The sequence below is a fragment of the Symphalangus syndactylus genome, chromosome 10 (assembly GCF_028878055.3).
Source record: "Symphalangus syndactylus isolate Jambi chromosome 10, NHGRI_mSymSyn1-v2.1_pri, whole genome shotgun sequence".
NCBI classification, from domain to species: Eukaryota; Metazoa; Chordata; class Mammalia; order Primates; family Hylobatidae; genus Symphalangus; species Symphalangus syndactylus.
The window spans coordinates 96,816,914-96,837,129 of NC_072432.2; the positions used below are offsets into that span (position 1 = coordinate 96,816,914).

The 20,216-nt window shown below is 45.6% G+C and overlaps 1 protein-coding gene across 1 annotated transcript; it reads left to right on the top strand.

Annotated features, from left to right (window-relative positions):
- Positions 1-12,622: 12,622 nt before the first annotated feature.
- LOC129491217 (Y-box-binding protein 1-like) lies at positions 12,623-14,130 on the top strand. The gene has a single exon (XM_055295207.2). The coding sequence runs from the start codon at positions 12,760-12,762 to the stop codon at positions 13,717-13,719; it is 960 nt and encodes a 319-aa protein (XP_055151182.2). The 5' UTR covers positions 12,623-12,759; the 3' UTR covers positions 13,720-14,130.
- The last annotated feature ends 6,086 nt before the right edge of the window (positions 14,131-20,216 follow it).

The window sequence follows — 20,216 nt, forward strand, 5'->3', positions numbered from 1 at the left end:
ATGAGGGATTGTTTGTTATAGCAATTAGCTTGAAGCAGTACACAACCTTGACTATCACCCTCCATGGTCAGACATTGTTAATTACCAGTAGCTCTGCCTCCTCCATAACCTCTATTCAATCTTCCTTCTCTCCTGGCCTGCTATATTTTCAGCTCCTTTCTTCTAATACTGCAATTGTAGTAATGTGTCGGCCCCACCCTCCTCCTTGCCTGTCGGCCCTCGACACCCACTTTCTACTTCCTTCGTACTCAATTCCTTGGCCCTGCCTCATTTGACTGTGTTTCCTAGCAAAACCACAGCTGCAGTGGAGCTTTTCTACCTGTACTCAGCTGACTGTGGACACACAGAACCATGCTACTTGCCTCACTTTAACAAGCAAACGTGTTGAATTCCTTTTATACAGGAATTCATGGCTAATTCAAGTCAAATTAGCAAGGAAAAGATTCAAAACGCCTTAATCAAGAAAGGTTAACTGGATGGAGGAGGAATCACCATCTGGCCTTTCTTTAGTACTGCTGGAAATCCTCCTCCATTTCCATCCCAATTTCTCTTCTCTTCAACCCTTCCCTCCTCCTCCCCTTCCCGCTTCTCCTTATCAGCTTCTGCCTAAGCTGCCTGTTTCCAACAAGATATCAGCAATCAAAAGAGCCACTTGAGGCCGGGCATGGTGGCTCACGTCTGTAATCCCAGCACTTTGGGAGGCCGAGGTGGGCGGATCACTTGAGGTCAGAAATTCAAGATCAGCTTGGCCAACATGGTGAAACTCTGTCTCTACTAAAAATACAAAAATTAGCTGGGCGTTTTGGCACATGACTGTAATCCCAGCTACTCGGGAGGCTGAGGCAGGAGAATCGCTTGAATCCGGGAGGCAGAAGTTGCAGTGAGCCGAGATTGCACCACTGCACTCCAGCCTGGGCAACACAGCAAGACTCTGTCGCAAAAAAAAAAAAAAAAAAAAGACACTCCATGTGCTCCTGCAGTCACCCAACCAACCTCTGAGCTGCAGCCTGTCCCCTCTCACCCCTCACACATTCCAGCAACTGTGCCTCTTTTTCTTGAATCATTTTTATTTTGTTTTAAACTTTTAAAATATGTATTTACTGTAAATTCAGTGCAGAACACCAGTCTAAAATATGTTGTTTGGTGAACTTTTGCATATGTAAATCCCTGTGTTACTGCCACCCAGATCAAGATATAGAGCATTTCCAGTACCCCTGAAGGCTTCCCCATGTCCCATTCAAGCAAGTACCTAGACTATCTTACTCAGGGCTACATGTTGGATGGAGTCCAACACCAGTATCCTTGCCCTAATGCACAGGCCAGTTGTAGACTGCTCTGTGTGTGTGTGTGTGTGTGTGTGTGTGTGTGTGTGTAATTTCTTCAACCTCTAGTTCACCTGACTCATTTTCTCTTTTTTTGAGACAGAATCTCACTCTGTTGTCCAGGCTGGAGTGCAGTGGCACAATCTCCACAATCTCAGGTCACTGCAACCTCCACCTCCCAGGTTCAAGTGATTCTCCTGCCTCAGCCTCCCGAGCAGCTGGGACTACAGGTGTGTGCCACCATGCCCAGCTAATTTTTGTATTTTTAGTAGAGACAGAGTTTCACCATATTGGCCAGGCTGGTCTTGAACTCCTGACTGCATGATCCACCTGCCTCGGCCTCCCAAAGTGCTGGGATTACAGGCGTGAGCAACCACACCCAGCTCTTTTTTTTTTTTTAGATGGAGTCTCACAATGTTGCCCAGTCTGGAGTGCAGTGGCATGATCTTGGCTCACTGCAACCTCTGCCTCCTGGATTCAAGTGATTCTCCTGCCTCAGCCTCCCTAGTAGCTGGGACTACAGGTGCACACCACCATGCTCGGCTAATTTTTGTATTTTTGGTACAGACGGGTTTTCACCATGTTGGCCAGGCTGGTTTTGAACTCCTAACCTTGTGATCTGCCTTGGCCTCCCAAAGTGCTGGGATTACAGGCATGAGCCACCATGCCCAGCCCACCTGATTCATTTTCTTTTTAAGATCTGGAAGCTGGTTTTCAACCCTGATACTTTTTTTTTTTTAAACCCTGATCTTTGATCCAACCTCTGGCCTAACTCCTTTTTCCTTCATCGTGACGGCACATACCCTGCTGGGTTTGCCAGGATCCACCCATAGGACTTGGACACAGAAGAGAAACTGGGGCAAGGGAATTCAAGTTGTAGATGGACAGATTTCAGCTCCATGAACTGAAGCAGGGACCCTATCACTGGGCATGTGCAAGAAGCAGCTGCAGGGCCACATCTGGGCATGGAGCAAAGGGAACTTTTGGACTGTGAGGGAGTTGAAAACCATCATCTTGACAATTTCTTCCAAATCTAATCTCCTGTGGGACCAAGAACTGACCGTACAAAGTGATCTAGGGCGTCAGTCAAGGACATGACCCTTTATGCTGATGATCCATTTTGCATTCCAGAAAATAGTGATAGAGTTTCAGATTTAACCATTTTGAGCCTCTTTCATCAGCTGTAAGAGTCAGGAAAACAGCTGGGCGTGGTGGCCCACACCTGCAATCCCAGCACTTTGGGAGGCCGAGGAGGGCAGATCGCAAGGTCAGGAGTTCGAGACCAGCCTGGACAATATGGCAAAACCCTGTCTCTATTAAAAATACAAAAATTAGCTTGGCGTGGTGGTATGCACCTGTAGTCCTAGCCACTTGGGAGGCTGAGGCATTAGAATCGCTTGAACCTGGGAGGTGGAGGTTGCAGTGAGCTGAGATCATGCCACTGCATTCCAGGCTGCGTGACAAGAGTGAGACTGTCTCAAAAAAAAAAAAAAAAAAAAAAAAAAGAGTCAGGAAAATAAAAATACTATGCCATAGGGGTTATTGTGAAAATTAAGTGATGTTTGTTTTATAAATTGTAAAGCACTTGCAAGTGTAAAAAGCCTGGAAGGAAATACGCCAAACTTAGTGGTGGATAGTAGTTATGTCCATGGAGAAGTCATTGATCAAGACAGCGTGGTGCTTTTACCTCGAGTGTTCTCAGTGAGCATGTAATACTCTTGCAATAAAAAATAAAGTTTTATCACGCCTGTAATCCCAGCACTTTGGGAGGCTGAGGCGGGTGGATCACCTGAGGTTGGGAGTGCAAGACCAGCCTGACCAACATGGAGAAACCCCATCTCTACTAAAAATACAAAATTAGCCAGGCATGGTGGCACATGCCTGTAATCCCAGCTACTCGGGAGGCTGAGGCAGGAGAATCACTTTAACCTGGGAGGCGGAGGTTGCGGTGAGCCGAGATCACGCCATTGCACTCCAGCCTGGGCAACAAGAGCGAAACTCTGTCTCAAAAAAAAAACCCACAAAAATTAGCTGGGCATGGTGGCGGGTGCCTTAGTCCCACCTACTCAGGAGGCTGAGGCAGGAGAATTGTTTGAACCCGGGAGGCAGAGGTTGCAGTGAGCCGAGATCGCATCACTGCCTGGGTGACAGACTGAGACTCCGTCTCAAAAAATAAAATAAAATATAACAAAATAAATAAAGTTTTAAAAATATTATATATAGGCTGAGTGCGGTGGCTCACACCTGTAATCCCAGCACTTTGGGAGGCCGAGGCAGGCGGATCACTTGAGGTCAGGAGTTTGAGACCAGCCTGGCCAACATGGTAAAACCCTGTCTTTACTAAAAACACAAAAATTAGCCGGGTGTGGTGGCATGCGCCTGTAGTCCCAGCTACTCGGGAGACTGAGGCATTAGAATCGCTTGAACCTGGGAGGCGGAGGTTGCAGTGAGTTGAGATCGTGCCACTGCACTCCAGCCTGGTGAAAGAGCAAGATTCTGCCTCAAAAAAAAAAAAAAAAAAATGACTTATTGTATATACCAATCTTATAACTACATATTAATCTGTAGAGATACTTCTATGAAGATATGTATTCTTTCAGGCTCTTTGCTCCTTTGGAATCATATCATTAAATATCATTTTGTAATTTTTTTTAATTGTAGAGTAAACATCATTCCAGTCTATTAAACATTCTTTAATAACATTCCTTTAAGGAAGTACAGAGATTTACTTAACTGGTTCCTTATTGTGGCCGTCTGGGCTGTTTCCAGGTTTTCCATATTATAAACAATACTGTGGTGCATATTCTTGTGTCTATTGTCTGATTATTTCCTTAGGATGGCTTCTTAGAAGTGGAATTGCTGGGTTAAAGGGAGAGGACATTTTCCAACCTTCTGATTCTTATTTCCAAAGTGCCCTCCTGAAACACGGTACCAGTTGTGTTCCTGCCAACAGTCTATTTTTGAAAAAATTTAAGTCCAGCACATTGTAACAATGGAAATTCAAGATAAACTGTGGCAGCTGGTTTCTGGGATGGTTTCTGTGTCAGATGAGCTGGGAAGCCCTGGGTTGAGGAGGGAGCCTCATAAGCTGGCTTGGACCCTGCAGGGAAGTCTGACTCTACTCACACCCACCATGTTTAGCTCCCTAGTGAGAAGCCCATTAGGTCAGATACAGTCTCTCCACTGGGGCGAAGTTCACTTAGGCACCTTTTGGCATAAGCAGGAAAGGAGGCCCTACCTTCAGCTCACCCAGCCCCACTTCCTCTGAGCCAGGTCAATGAAGCAAGCTGATAGCCCAGCCAGCCCAGGCAGCTTGGGGGCCTGTGGTTAGAATAAGCCACTTTGCTGCAGGTCTCACCATCCTTCTCTCCAAATTATCTGAAAACTGGCTATAGATCAGGTCCTGCGTAGGAGCAGAAGCGCAGACAGCAGGGGGTGCCGCCAGGCACTTCTCTAGTCACCTCCCCTGTGCAGAAGTGGGACCCCTTTCCCTGCTTGAGGCTTTTAAGAGCCTGGGCCCAGCCTTACAGGCAATATCAGTAAGCTCAGCACCTTCTCCCCCATTTCCCACCCACCAGACCTGGAGTAAATGAATAAGAATTCTCATTACACTCTTAAGTATTCTTTTTGTTGTTTTTGTTATTGCTATTGTTATCAGAAGTCAAATCTGAGGCAGAAAGGAAGGGAGGTCTCCGGAAAGTCTTTGACCTCCAATTTCTTCAATAGCTTGTGGTTCCCAGCTTGTACTGTAATGTTTTAACATTTCCAAGCTGGACAGCAGACAGGGTGGTGGGGGTGGGGTAGTGTGCACATGCAGGGGAAGCATTGCTTCTGGACAGTAGAGTGTTAGAAAGCATCTCTAGAATAGTGAGAAAGACCACTAGATTCAGTAGACTAGAGGTCTTCAAAACACAGTTATTCATAACAACCCCAGATTAGAACCATCTCTATACCTAGCAACGGTAGAACAGATAAATAAATTGTGGTGTATTTGTCCAACGGAATACCATACAGCAGTGAAAAAACCAAGCTACCATCACACAGAATATGGGTGGCTCTCACAAACCCAATGTTAGGTGAAAAAGCCTGACACAGAAGAGCACATGTTGTATGACTCCACCGATATAAAAGTTCAATAATGCTAAGTGTTTAGGGATGCCTATTAGGTGGTAAACTATAAAGAAAAGTAAAGCTGTGATTTCCATACAATTCAAGGTAGTGGTTACCCTTGATAGAAGAGAGGATAGAGGCTGTGATTGGGAAGGGGTGTGAGGTGGCTTCTGGGTGCTTGTGATGAGCTATTTCTTGACCCAAGAGGTAGTTACACAGATGTATTTCCACTTTACAATAATTATTTAAGCTGCATCCTTATGTTTTGTGCATTTTTCAGTATGCGTGTAGCTGTGTACTCTTGTGTCTGTATGTGTTTAAAAAGATAAAGGGCCAGCATTTTCCCAGGTAGGTCATGAGTTGACTTGAATATTGCATATCTGTGGTGCACATCTGTGATGCATATCAAGGACTCCTATGAGTCTGTGCTTTGATAGGCCACTCTGGTGGATGACAATCAATAAGACTGTGTGATGGGGCAGAGAAAGAAGGAGATCGACCCAACTACTGAGCCACAAAGCTGAACATACTTTCCTCATTTAAGCCTCTCAGGGCATTTAAACTCAGGGCGGCCAGGATCACAAAATAATCATTCCAGTGTAAAAGGCAGAGCATAATCTACTAGAAAGAAGTTCCCATCTGTTAGAGTCAGATGGCCTGAGGTCAAAACTTGTCCCTGCCTGAGAAATCTATAAAACTGAGCATAATACCTCTTTCTAGGGCTCTGAGGAGGAATAAATGAGCTAATTCGTAAAGCGCCTGACATATTTTGATGCTCAGTAAATGTTAGAAATATCCTCATTTTACTCAAGAAAGCACAGCGCCTGTGTGGAGTTGGAACTTGTCTAAGGTCATCTGTTAGCAAAGGGAGGACTAGACATTCAAACCTGGGTGTTTCTCTCTTAGAGTCCAGGGCACCCTTGACCAGCTATGTTATAATAGGAGACTAGACTGTGGGAGGTCTACGCAGCGAGAGTAGTTCACGGGCTGAAGGCATTTCACAGAGAATGTGACATTTGAGCTGACCTCTGAAGAAGAGGAGAGGCATGGTAGGCAGAAGAGTGAGTACAGGCCCAGCCTCAGAGGTGTGAAAATTCATAGCATCATTGGTGAACGGTGGGTGAATGATTAAGTCACTTAATTTATCTCAGTGTTGGGTTCCATATACACGGAATTAAGGTAAGAATACCCGCTCTGCTTATTTTATTTATTTATTTATTTATTTTTTGAGACAGAATCTCGCTCTGCTGCCCAGGCTGGAGTGTGGTGGCGCGATCTCCACTCATTGCAGCCTCTGCCTCCCAGTTCAAGTGATTCTTATGCCCCAGAATCCTGAGTAGCTGGAATTATAGATGCCCGCCACCACGCCCAGATATTTTTTGTATTTTTAGTAGAGATGGGGTTTCACCATATGTTGGCCAGGCTAGTCTTGAACTCCTGACCTCAAGTGATCCACCTGCCTCGGCTTCCCAAAGTGCTGGGATTACAGGCATGAGCCACCGCACCTGGTCCCTCCTCTTCTTATTTTAAAGTGTTATTCCAAGGATTGAAGGAGAGTATATTTGAAAGTGTTCTATGAATTGGCCCTATTACACAAATTTAAGAGTGTGTGTGTGTGTGTGTGTGTGTGTGTACGTGTATATGTGTGTGTTTCAGTACCCAGTGAAAATCTTAAACTTGGCCTGTGTCTGTGGGTAAAAGTGGAAATCATGATTTTACTTTTTGACCAGTAGAGACCATTCCCAAGCCTGGGGCACAGGAGAATAAAGGGAAATTCCTGGAAATACTGACCTGGAAGAGTCTTAGCACATCCAATGAAACCTAGAGTGTAGATATAATTTTATAACCTAGATATAATGTTAGGCTAAACTTTGAAAATTAAAGCTTGTTGTGAATAAGGATAGAATTTTTAACACAAACTCTAGATGTCCAGGATTTGTTGGCACCAAATATAAAAATGTAAGGGGGTAAGGATGAACTCATCTTCTGGGAAAAGCTCATGAACAAAACTGACATTTTTTAGCCAAACCATTGACATCCTCCTGGCATCTTAGAATCCTCTGGAAATACAAATAGCCAACACTTCCTGTGGGCTTACTATGTGCCAGACAATTTTATATGATGCTTTTATTGATTTCTTACTATTAAATTAATTATAAAAATATGGTTAATCATCACAACAATCCTGTGAGGTGGGCTACCTTGCTCACTTCCATTTTGCAGATGGAGGGACCTTAGGGAATTTGGCCATGGACCTATAGCTAGTAAAAGAAGTGAGATTTGAACCCAGGCAGGTCTCATTCTGGAGTTCACATGCTTTCCTTTTCCCTCTACTGCTTTTCAGCCTGGTACATTTATCAATGACAGTGACCATTTACAAGAAGATGATTTACTTATCTTTTTGAAATTTAGCCTAGAATTTCTATACTCCTTAAAGTCAAACTTTTGTCACCTACTTAGAATTCAGTGCAGTGGACAGAATGTTTGTGAGGGTCACCTGTATCTCCAAGAGGTGTTTCAAATGCTTTTTTCCTTGCTCAAAGTTTTCGGAGTTTCAGAAAATATAAAAATGGCTGACCCATGTTCAAGAACATTGAGAAATTTTAATGAAACCACTGAGGAGAGAGTAATGGGCAGGGACTGACATGATGTTATGGTGATGATGGCAAAGACGGAGAGAAAAGAATGAAGAGGGGAATCTGGGAATGATTCTGAGCCTGAGAGCCGCAGGCCTCACCTAACAAAAGAATTAGCAAGCCATAATCAACAGGCATAATGCCCTTTCATGTGGGATGCTGAAGACTAGCATTGCACACAGTGATAGAAATAATAATGTTTAATGAATAACCATTAAGATCTGTCTGAACAGCCCACTAGAACATAGAAATAGGTAAAGAAAATTTAGTTGGTTTGTCTAGGGTGATCTCTCCCCTATAATCTTTACTATTATTATTATTTTGAGACAGAGTCTTGCTCAGCAGCCCAGGCTGGGGTGCAGTGGCGTGATCTTGGCTCACTGCAACCTCTGTCTCCTGGGTTTAAGCGATTCTCCTGCCTCAGCCTCCCGAGTAGCTGGGACTACAGGCACGTGCCATCATACTTAGCTTTTTTTTTTGTATTTTTAGTAGAGATGAGGTTTTGCCATGCTGGCCAGGCTGGTCTCAAATCCCTGGCCTCAGGTGATCCACCTGCGTCAGCCTTCCAAAGTGCTGGGATTACAAGAGTGAGCCACCGCACCTGGTCCTCTCACGTGTTATCTTAACATCCCTTCCTCAATTGCCTTCTCAGCTTCAACTAGAAATGAGTGAATTGGCAGACTACCCCATGGCAAGGGAGCTGTGTGACTGCCCCCTCATGCTGGGGAGAAGGTCAAGGGTGTCCAGGTGCTCTGTCCCCAGCTTGCTGCCCCAGATGTCATGGGACATGTTAACCACCACTCCTTTGCAACACTGATGACGAAGACACACCCTACCTCATGTGGGTTGTGTTGCTGGCGGGTTTTGGCATCAGAGACAGGGGATTAACTCAAAGCAAGGTTTTTCCTCAACCAGAAAAAAAAAATTGGCGATTGATAGAACAAAGGAAACGAGCTGAGAAAAAGCCAAACAAAGAATAGTGGTTGGATGATTCATGAGGTGGGGTGCTCCTTTCTGGCAAAAAAAAAAAAAAAATGTTATTATAAGATTGAAATCTGCCTATAGCTGTCTTGTTCTTTAATGAACACGTTCTCTTTCAGAATTCTAAGTGTAGGTTATGCCTGGGAACGGGAAAGATTGGAAATGAAGGACTCTTTTATCATAAGTGGGTCCACTTCCTCTGCTGTTCCTTGCGGTGAGGGCTATGGACACGGCCACTTCAATGCCAGCCCTGCAACTAAGTCGTGGTGATTCATTACGTTTTGTTACCTTTGAGGACAGAAGAAGGAAAGTGCTTTTAAAATCTGCCTTGGTTTGCTCCAAAGAGACCTGGGGATTATTTGCAGATTACATTCTTTCCGGGCTCAGTAACTTTTTCCTCATTGTTATCGTGAGCACTTTCATTGTTTTAACCAATAATAGCCCAAGTGCAGCCAGGACTCTTTTCTTGGGACAGGAAGACCCCAGGAAAAGCCGGCAATTAGTAACCATTTACAATATACAATTGATGAGTGTCTGTCATTTCCAGTGCTGCTGAAGAGCGAAAAGTCTGGGCATCCAACTGTGACCAGATGAAGGAGAGGGACATTGCAAACATTGTCCTCCATGGGCTATCCCTGAAAAGTTCTGAGGTTCTGCTTCAAGAATAGTAGCGGGGTTTTTTTTGTTTTGTTTTGTTTTTTGAGACGGAGTTTCATTCTTGTTGCCCAGGCTGGAGTGCAATGGTGCGATCTTGGCTCACTGCAACTTCCGCCTCCCGGGTTCAAGCGATTCTCCTGCCTCAGCCTCCCCAGTAGCTTGGACTACAGGCATGCGCCACCACACTGGGCTAATTTTGTATTTTTAGTAGAGACAGAGTTTCTCCATGTTGGTCAGGCTGGTCTCGTACTCCCGATCTCAGGTGATCTGCCCACCTAGGCCTCCCAAACTGCTGGGATTACAAGCGTGAGCCACCGCACCCAACAATAGTAGTGGGTATTTATTTATTTATTTTGCGACGGAGTCTCACTCTGTCACCCAGGCTGGAGTGCAGTGGTGCAATCTCTGCCCACTGCAACCTCTGCCTCCTGGATTCAAGCGATTCTCCTGCCTCAGCCTCCCAAGTAGCTGGGAGTACAAGCGTGTGCCACCACACCCAGCTAAATTTTTTGTATTTTTAGTAGAGATGGGGTTTCACCGTGTTAGCCAGAATGGTCTCGATCTCCTGACCTCATGATCTGCCCGCCTCGGCCTCCCAAAGTGCTGGGATTACAAGTGTGAGCTACCGTGCCCTGCCAATAGTAGTGGCTTTTTGTTTGTTCGTTTTTGAGAAAGAGTCTATGTCGTCCAGACGGGAACACAGTGATGTGATCTTGGCTCCCTGCAACCTCCACTTCCCGTATTCAAGCAATTCTCCTGCCTCAGCCTCCTGAGTAGCTGGCACTACAGGCATGCGCCATGATGCCCAGCTAATTTTTGTATTTTTAACAGAGACTGGATTTCGCCATGTTGGCCAGGCTAGTCGCGTAGTTTTCTTTTTTTTTTTTCTAATCATCATTCAGATGAGTTTAAGAAAAACACATGAAGTTAGATTTAAAAAATCCATCCCTTATGGAGAGGTGAGCAGTGACGGGGTGAGGCTGGGTGGTGGCATAAAATAGCAGGTACAAGATTCCAGTCACACTTGTGCTCCTGTAAATTGGGTGGGGACCAGTCTGGCCTGAAAGGAATTTAGGGATAAAATTTCCCTCCCTCAGTTAAGAATCTGTGCTGATAATCTAATGGTTAAATCTGGGCTTTAGAAATTGTCTGCTTGGAATGCACCTGGGATCCTGAAAGTTTGTATCTTTAGGCCAGTTACTTTGCCTTTTAGCACCCCTTCACTTAAAAGTACAATGGGGATAGGCTGGGCGCGATGGCTCACGCCTGTAATCCCAGCACTTTGGGAGGCTGAGGCGAGCGGATCACCAGGTCAGGAGATCGAGACCATCCTGGCTAACACGGTGAAACCCCGTCTCTACTAAAAATATAAAAAATTAGCCAGGCATGGTGGCGGGCGCCTGTAGTCCCCCGCTACTCGGGAGGCTGAGGCAGGAGAATGGCATGAACCCCGGAGGCAGAGCTTGCAGTGAGCGGAGATTGCGCCACTGCACTCCAGCCTGGGCAACAGAGCCAGACTCCATCTCAAAAAAAAAAAAAAAAAAAAAGTACAATCGGGATAGAATAGTACAGACACCATGGGGTTGGGGCAGGATCAAATGATTAATTCATGGAGTAAGTACTCAACAGATGTTGACTATTAATTGTCATTAAGGCTGTGACATCACAATAGCTCTTCTGTAGCACAAATTAGCCAGAAGTTTCCATTTTTAATTAGCTGTATGATCTTAGGGCTGAATTTTCTCATCTGTAAAATGAGGAAGCTATCTCAGATAAAGTCTAAATTGACCTGGAAAATCTGGGATTATACTTTTATTTTCTTTTTTTGTTTTTGAGATGGAGTGTTGCCTTGTCACCCAGGCTGGGGTGCAGTGGTGTGATCTCCGCTCATTGCAACCTCTACCTCCAGGGTTCAAGCAATTCTCCTGCCTCAGCCTCTAGAGTAGCTGAGATTACAGGTGTGCACCACCACGCCTGGCTAATTTTTGTATTTTTAGCAGAGATGGGGGTTCTGCCATGTTGACCAGGCTGGTCTCGAACTCCTGGCCATATGTGATCCACCCACCTTGGCCTCCCAAAGTGCTGGGATTATAGGAGTGAGCCACTGTGCTGGGTCCACTCTTTTCATTTTCTTAGTGGAAATACTAAGTAAAATAAGCAGTATCTGTTCTCAACACGTGGCAACCCAGTGACATTCAGGCCAAAGAGGTAGCTTGTCACCAATCTTTCACTACAGTTAGTCTGTTATCTTATCAGAAGATCACAAGCCGGCCTGGCGTGGTGGCTCATGCCTGTAATCCCAGCACTTTGGGAGGCCAAGACGGGTGGATCACCTGAGGTTGGGACTTCAAGACCAGCTTGGCCAACAGGGTGAAACCCCATTTCTACTAAAAACACAAATATTTGCCAGGCATGGTGGTGCACACCTGTAATCTCAGCTACTCCAGAGGCTGAGGTATGAGAATCGCTTGAACCTGGGAGGCAGAGGTTGCAGTGAGCGGAGATCACGCCACTGCACTCCAGCCTGGGTGACAGAGCGAGATTCCATCTCAGAAAAAAAAAAGAGAGAAAAAAAGGTCACAAGCCACGGCTCATCGAGTGCAACCTGGAACACCTTTCCGGAGGTCAATCTGGCAATATTTGTCAAAGCCTCGAAAGAATGTGTACCCCAACAGTCCACTTTTAGGAGTTTACCCTGGGGCAATGATAAATAATAATAAAGCATGTCGCAAGAAAGCTACAAAGATGTCACTATAGGATTATTTATAATAAGGAAAAATTATAATCAAAACAGAGGGTTGATTAAATAAATTATGGTACAGCTAGAATGCAGTTATAAAAAAGATTAATCAGGATTTTTTTCTGATATGGTAAGATGCTTATAACATATTGTTAAATAAAAAAGCAGATTCTCAGTTCGATCGGTAGCGGGAGCGGAGAGTGGACCCCAGAGAGCCCTGAGCAGCCCCACCGCCGCCGCCGGCCTAGTTACCATCACACCCCGGGAGGAGCCGCAGCTGCCGCAGCCGGCCCCAGTCACCATCACCGCAACCATGAGCAGCAAGGCCGAGACCCAGCAGCCGCCCGCCGCCCCCTCCCTCAGCGCCGCCGACACCAAGTCCGGCACTACGGGCAGCGGCGCAGGGAGCGGTGGCCCGGGCGGCCTCACATCGGCGGCGCCTGCCGGCGGGGACAAGAAGGTCATCGCAACGAAGGTTTTGGGAACAGTAAAATGGTTCAATGTAAGGAACGGATATGGTTTCATCAACAGGAATGACACCAAGGAAGATGTATTTGTACCCCAGACTGCCATAAAGAATAATAACCCCAGGAAGTACCTTCGCAGTGTAGGAGATGGAGAGACTGTGGAGTTTGATGTTGAAGGAGAAAAGGGTGCGGAGGCAGCAAATGTTACAGGTCCTGGTGGTGTTCCAGTTCAGGGCAGTAAATATGCAGCAGACCGTAACCATCATAGACGCTATCCACGTCGTAGGGGTCCTCCACGCAATTACCAGCAAAATTACCAGAATAGTGAGAGTGGGGAAAAGAAAGAGGGATCGGAGGGTGCTCCCGAAGGCCAGGCCCAACAACGCCGGCCCTACCACAGGCGAAGGTTCCCACCTTACTACATGCGGAGACCCTATGGGCATCGACCACAGTATTCCAACACCCCTGTGCAGGGAGAAGTGATGGAGGGTGCTGACAACCAGGGTGCAGGAGAACAAGGTAGACCAGTGAGGCAGAATATGTATCGGGGATATAGACCACGATTCCGCAGGGCCCCTCCTCGCCAAAGACAGCCTAGAGAGGACGGCAATGAAGAAGATAAAGAAAATCAAGGAGATGAGACCCAAGGTCAGCAGCCACCTCAACGTCGGTACGGCCGCAACTTCAATTACCGACGCAGACGCCCAGAAAACCCTAAACCACAAGATGGCAAAGAGACAAAAGCAGCCGATCCACCAGCTGAGAATTCGTCCGCTCCCGAGGCTGAGCAGGGCGGGGCTGAGTAAATGCCGGCTTACCATCTCTACCATCATCCGGTTTAGTCATCCAACAAGAAGAAATATGAAATTCCAGCAATAAGAAATGAACAAAAGATTGGAGCTGAAGACCTTAAGTGCTTGCTTTTTGCCCGTTGACCAGATAAATAGAACTATCTGCATTATCTCTGCAGCGTGGGGTTTTTATTATTTTTACCTAAAGACGTCTCTTTTTGGTAATAATAAACCTGTTTTTTAAAAAAGCCTGGTTTTTCTCAATACGCCTTTAAAGGTTTTTAAATTGTTTCATATCTGGTCAAGTTGAGATTTTTAAGAACTTCATTTTTAATTTGTAATAAAAGTTTACAACTTGATTTTTTCAAAAAAGTCAACAAACTGCAAGCACCTGTTAATAAAGGTCTTAAATAAAAAAAAAAAAAAGCAGATTCTCAATACATAATATAACCCTAGAGTGGTCAAAAAACATGGATATACATATATATATAACTGTGGCAATTTGAAAGAGAAGGAGAGAGAGAGATTGCACTCCAAATAATTCACCAAATCTACCAAATACATAATCAGGCCACCAAAATATCCACCCAGATATAAATAGTGCTTACCTCAAGATGGTGATTGGCACTCTCTTTTTTGTATTTAGTTTTTACTAATATTATACAATGAACATGTTTTGTGTTTTTCTAAACTATTTTTGGAAAAATTAAAACATTAACAAAACCAGAAAAAATAGTAATAGTTCCCTTCCATGTACCCATTACTGAATTTCAGCAATTAACTCATGACCAATCTTGCTTCATCTTGTATTATTTTTTAGTAGAAAAAAGAAAACCCTAACAAGTTAAAGATATTTAAGACTTTATCTATAAGAGGAATTATTTATTTCACTCCAAATATGAAACACGTAATGAAGAAATCAGTTCAAGATTCATCATGGTCCAGAGCACTGCATTTTAAATCTCATCAGGTGGAGGTAAGAACAATTCTGCACAGACCTAGGCCAGGTCTTCATCAAGCAAACAGCCAGTCAAGACTGGCTCCAGGTGCAAATCACAGAAATCCATCTCTAAGAAGTTGGCCAGGTGCAATGACTCATGCCTGTAATCCCAGCACTTTGAGAGACCAAGGCGGGCAGGCCACTGGAGGCCAGGAGTTCAAGACCAGCCTGACCAACATGGTGAAACTCTGTTTCTACTAAAAATACAAAAATTAGCTGGGTGTGGTGGCACACCCCTGTAATTCCAGCTACTTGGGAGGCTGAGGCAGGACAATCACTTGAGCCCAGGAGGCAGAGGTTGCAGTGAGCTGAGATTGTGCCACTGCACTCTAGCCTGGGTGACAGAGCGAGACTCTTGTCTCAGAAAAAACAAGTGCATGTGAGAAGTCATTGGCTCTTGTGATCCCCCAAAGGCAGGTAGGCAGAGGCAGAGGTAAAGAGGGATGCTAGGGTGCAAAGGGTCCCCCAGGTCCTTGGGCCCACTCCTCTCAGGCCTCTAGCCTGAATCTTGGGGATGTCAGCTCATAGCCTCATGGCACAGGAAGGGCATCTCACTGCTGCCAGTCATAAACCCTGGAGTGGCCTCTGTCTGGTGGGCTATGGGGTCAAGTCACTTCCTTGTTGCCACGTGGCAGAGATTCAGGATCACACTGAGATGTATAGAAGTTCCAACAACAACAACAATAATAACAACAACCACTTAAAAATCTATAGCATCCACTCTGTGCCAGGCACTGTGTAGACATTATGTGTATATTGGCATTTAAGCCTCACACAACCCTAACAGGCAGGTGCTGTTAGCATCATCACCCCTATTTTAGTGATGGGAAAGAGGCCGCAAAAGATCAAGTGACTTGCCCAAAGTCACAGAACTAGAAGGTGATGGAACCAGGATTCAAAACTAGGCAGCCTGGACCCAGAGCCTGTGCCATTAGCCACTATGTGATTCCACTGCTTGAGGTTCTGAACACTGAAAATATGGTGGTGCCTCTTACCATAGATTTATGTAATCTAAATCCAAATCATGCTCAACTCTGAATTACAGTAAGAAAGTTAAAAAACAAACAAACAAACAAACAAACAAAACCACATTTTCGTTTTTCCTACGATGACTTGCTAATTGCTTGCGTTTCTCATGGTTTTGGTGCTGGAGCCCTGAGTGACACTTTATTACTTGGATAACCGGTCCCAGGGTTTGTGAAGGGGTTGGTAGTGAGCAGGCAGCGCACACGTGCAAGTGCCTCTGTGCCCCCTGCCACCGCGCAGGGAGTCCCCCAGCCCCACTGGCTCTCACTTTGGGTGCTCTGGCCGCGTTATAGGCCTAGCAGCCCACTTCTGTAAAGGAAGTGACACGCGTCCCACACTCGCTTTTCTTTTTCCTTCTTTCCTTCCTTCCTTCCTTCCTTCCTTCCTTCCTTCCTTCCTTCCTTCCTTCCTTCCTTTCCTTTCCTTTCCTTTCCTTTCCTTTCCTTTCTTTTCTCTCTTTTCTCGTTTGTTTGTTTGTTTTTGTTTTGTTTTTTTTTTGAGACAGGGTCTTACTCTGTCGTTCAGGCTGGAGTGCAGTGGCGTGATCTCGGCTCACAGCAACTTCTGCCTCCTGGGTTCAGGTGATTCTCCTGCCTCAGCCTCCTGAGTAGCTGGGATTACAGACACGTGGAACCACCACGCCCGGCTAATTTTTTGTATTTTTAGTGGAATGCAGTTTCTTTATGTTGGCCAGGCTGGTCTCGAACTCCTGATCTCAAATGATCCACCCACCTCGGCCTCCCAAAGTGCTGGGATTACAGGCATGAGCCACTGTGCCCGGCCCCTCTTTTAATTCTTTAAATGAGTTTGGCAGCGAGTAATCAGAAACTCGACTGTCAGTGTAAATGGAAACCCTAAAGAGGCCTATTATGTTAAGAAGTCTGAGAATAATTAGGGTTCTTGGCGGCTCTGATGGCTCAATGATGTCATCAAGACCCAGCTGGCCCACCTTGCCACCCTGCCTCTTCATGGGTCCACTCCTCGAGTTCATACCCTATGGTCTCAAGATGGCTGTGACAGGGTCGGGTATCATTGTCCTCTTATAACATAATGTAAACATTTTTTAAAAAGAGAGGAGAGGGCTGGGCGCGGTGGCTCACGCTTAGTAATCCCAGCACTTTGGGAGGCTGAGGCAGATAGATCACTTGAGGTCAAGGAGTTCGAGACCAGCCTGGCCAACATGGCGAAATCACATCTCTACTAAAAATACAAAAATGAGCTGGGCATGGTTGCGGGCGCCTGTAATCCCAGCTACTAGGGAGGCTGGAGCAGGAGAGTCGCTTGAACCTGGGAGGCAGAGCTTGCAGTGAGCCGAGATCCCACCACTCCAGCCTCAGCGACAGAGTAAGACTCCACCTCAAAAAAAAAAAAAAAAAAAAAGAGAGGACAGAGGGAAGAGAGAGAGGAGAGAGACAGAGAAAGAGAGAGAGGGAAAGAGAAAGAGAGAGCGCGAGAAAGAGGAGAGAGAGAGAGAGAGAAGAGAGAAGAGAGGAGAGGGAGAGAGAGAAGGGGCAGCATAGGAGTTTATTTCATATGGTTCTCTCCTATTTGAGCAAAGAAAACCCATCCAGTAAGCAACCCCACAGACATTTGTTTACTTCTCATTAGCCAGGATGAGGTCACATGACTATGCCTAGACCAATCATTGGCAAAGTGGGTATTGGGCTCAGACCAATCATGATTCACCTCCTGGGGCAAGGGCACATGTCTTCCCTGGGCAATATCTGGCCTCTGTGTGCAAGGAAGTGGAGCTGGCTGTTTGGTAGGCTGCCTTATAAACCCCTTTCTCCTTCCTCTCATGTCCCTCTTCCCAAAAGGCCTAAAAAGTAGAAGGCCTGGGGCCAGAAGGTGGTCATGGTTGGAAAGTAGGGGAGGTGGTTTGCTCATTAGTGAAATTTATAGTTATTCCTTCATAGAATAATTGACCTGTTTTTTCTAACTTTTACGGCTTCAGAAAATTCTTAAATTCCAAGGCCAAGAATACTGTATTAATTTTCTATGGCTGCTGTAACAAATAGCCACAAATTTAGTGGCTTAAAACATACAGATTTGTCTTCTTACAGTTCTGGATGCCAGAAATCCAGAATCAATTCCCTGGGCTAAAGTCAAGGTGTTGGTTGGGCTGGTTATTCTGGAGCTTCTAGGGGGTGTGAACCAAAAAAAAAAAAAAAAGAAAAAAAAGACACTAGGCAACCACCAGTGTGTATTCGGTGAGGGAATGGTAAAGGGGAGCTTTTACTAGAAAAAAGAGATTTACCTAAGCTGCTTAGAAACACAGAGTTCATGGCCGGGCGTGGTGCCTCACACCTGTAATCCCAGCACTTTGGGAGGCCAAGGTGTGTGGATAGCCTGAGGCCAGGAAATCGAGAACAGCCTGGGCAATATGGCGAAACCCCGTCTACTAAAAATACAAAAAATTAGCCAGGCATGGTGCTGCAGGCTTGTAGTTCCAGCTACTCAGGAGGCTGTGGCGGGAGAATCACTTGAGCCCTTGAGGTGGAGGTTGCAGTGAGCCAAGATCGTGTCACTGCACTCCAGCCTGGGCAACAGAATGAGACTCCTGTCTCCAAAAAAAAAAAAAAAAAAAAAAAAAAAAAAATGCACCTCTAAAAAATGTCTAGTGATAAACCTTATCAAAGCAGGAGATGGGTGAAAGGTGTGAAAGGGTTTTTAGAAAGTCCTTGGAAACAATTCTTATCTCAGACATGAGATCATGTATGTTTTGGGCCTTCCCAGCCCTATTTTATCTGGGTCTGACAAAAGCCACTCCATTCTGGTATCTGCAACTTTCGAAGGGAGACCCGTTGCCTTGCCATTTTCAACTTCTAGTGCTTTCCTCTGTTCCTTGGCTTGTGGCCCCTCCTCCATTTTCAGTGAGCATTTGCCTGCCTCTTCTGACTCTGATTCCTCCTGCCTCCCTTTTTTGAGGAGGGTTGTGATTACGTTAGACCTGCTTGGATAATCTAGGACAATCTCCCCATCTCAAGACCCTTCAGCTAGTCACATCTGCAAAGTCCCTTTTGCCATGTAATGTAATATCCACAGGTTCCAGGGAGTAGGACATGGATATCTTTGGGGGCCATTATTCAGCCCACCCACACATCCCAGTACCTTACCCTCCAAATCCCCTTACAGGACAGCTTACAGGGCAGGAGGGAGGAGAGAGTGCAATCTGTGTGCCAGTGTTTTCTCAGTAATATTCAGCAGCTCATGATTGTGACTTTGGGGCCTGTGTGGCTTAGGTTTGTGGTAGGTGCTTGGGAGGATGTGTGTGCCTGAAGGACAGGATCCCATCAGAAAGCCATCTTTCTCGGGAGCCAGTGGGGAACACTTAACTCTCTGTGTGTTTTGTGTCTTTGCAGATAAATGAGTCACATTTGCTAGAGTGCATATGAAAGAAGGTAGCAGATCCCAATAATTCAAAGTGACTTTCATCAAATCACATGCTGACATTAGCTTCATAGCTTTTTTTTTTTTTTTTTTTTTTTTTTTTTTTTTAAGATAGAGTCTTGCTCTGTCACCCAGGCTGGAGTGCAACGGCATGATCTCAGCTCAATGCAATCTCGGCCTCCTGGGTTCAAGTGATTCTACTGCCTCAGCCTCCCGAGTAGCTGAGATTACAGGTTCCCCCCCACCATGCCTGGCTAATTTTTGTATTTTTATTAGAGGCAAGGTTTCACCATGTTGGCCAGGCTGGTCTAGAACTCCTGACCTCAAATGATCCACCCACCTCAGCCTCCCAAAGTGCTGGGATTACAGGTGTGAGCCACCGCGCCCAGCCAGTTTCATAACATTTTTAATGAACCTATTTTGTGAGGCAATGATGCAAGCTCTTGGGTTAATACGTAGAATTGGTGCACTCAGGTTACAGACCACTCAGCCTTGTTTTCTTCTCTGTGTGTCTTTCCTTTTGTTGCAGCTCTGGTGCTCGCCCCTGACTTTCATGACCTTACTGTCATCTTTTAGATATTGGAAGCCTTTGCATCCAGCTTTTGAGGGGCATTTCTTCACCTTTCTGCCTGCTGAGTATCTCCCATGGGGGATGGCTTTCGACTCCTCTATTGGTTTCTCCCATACAGCCTCACCCACTCTCTGCAAATGGAACCAAAGCTTGTGGGAGACACTGCTGGGTCCTGGGCAGAGGCACAACTGACCAACCAGAATATATTTCAGGGACAAGTCAGTAATGTACTGGTAAATGCTAACAACTGGCTCTGCAGAAAGAAACAAATTCCAATCTGTAGGATTTGCCTATTTTGTGATGCAAATACACCCACTGTGTCTGTTTCAAGCTGTCGATATGGTGTCAATCCGAATGTGGAGTCCAGAAGAGGTGAGCACAATCAGCTCCAGCACACTGGGGCCAAGCAAAGGAGAAGCCACCTCTTCCATGACAGAGAAAAACTCGTCAAACACACTCTCTCTGGAATCTCTTCCAAATTAAATCTTCAGCATGGTCACAGTCCCCCCTTTGAGTCAGAACTCC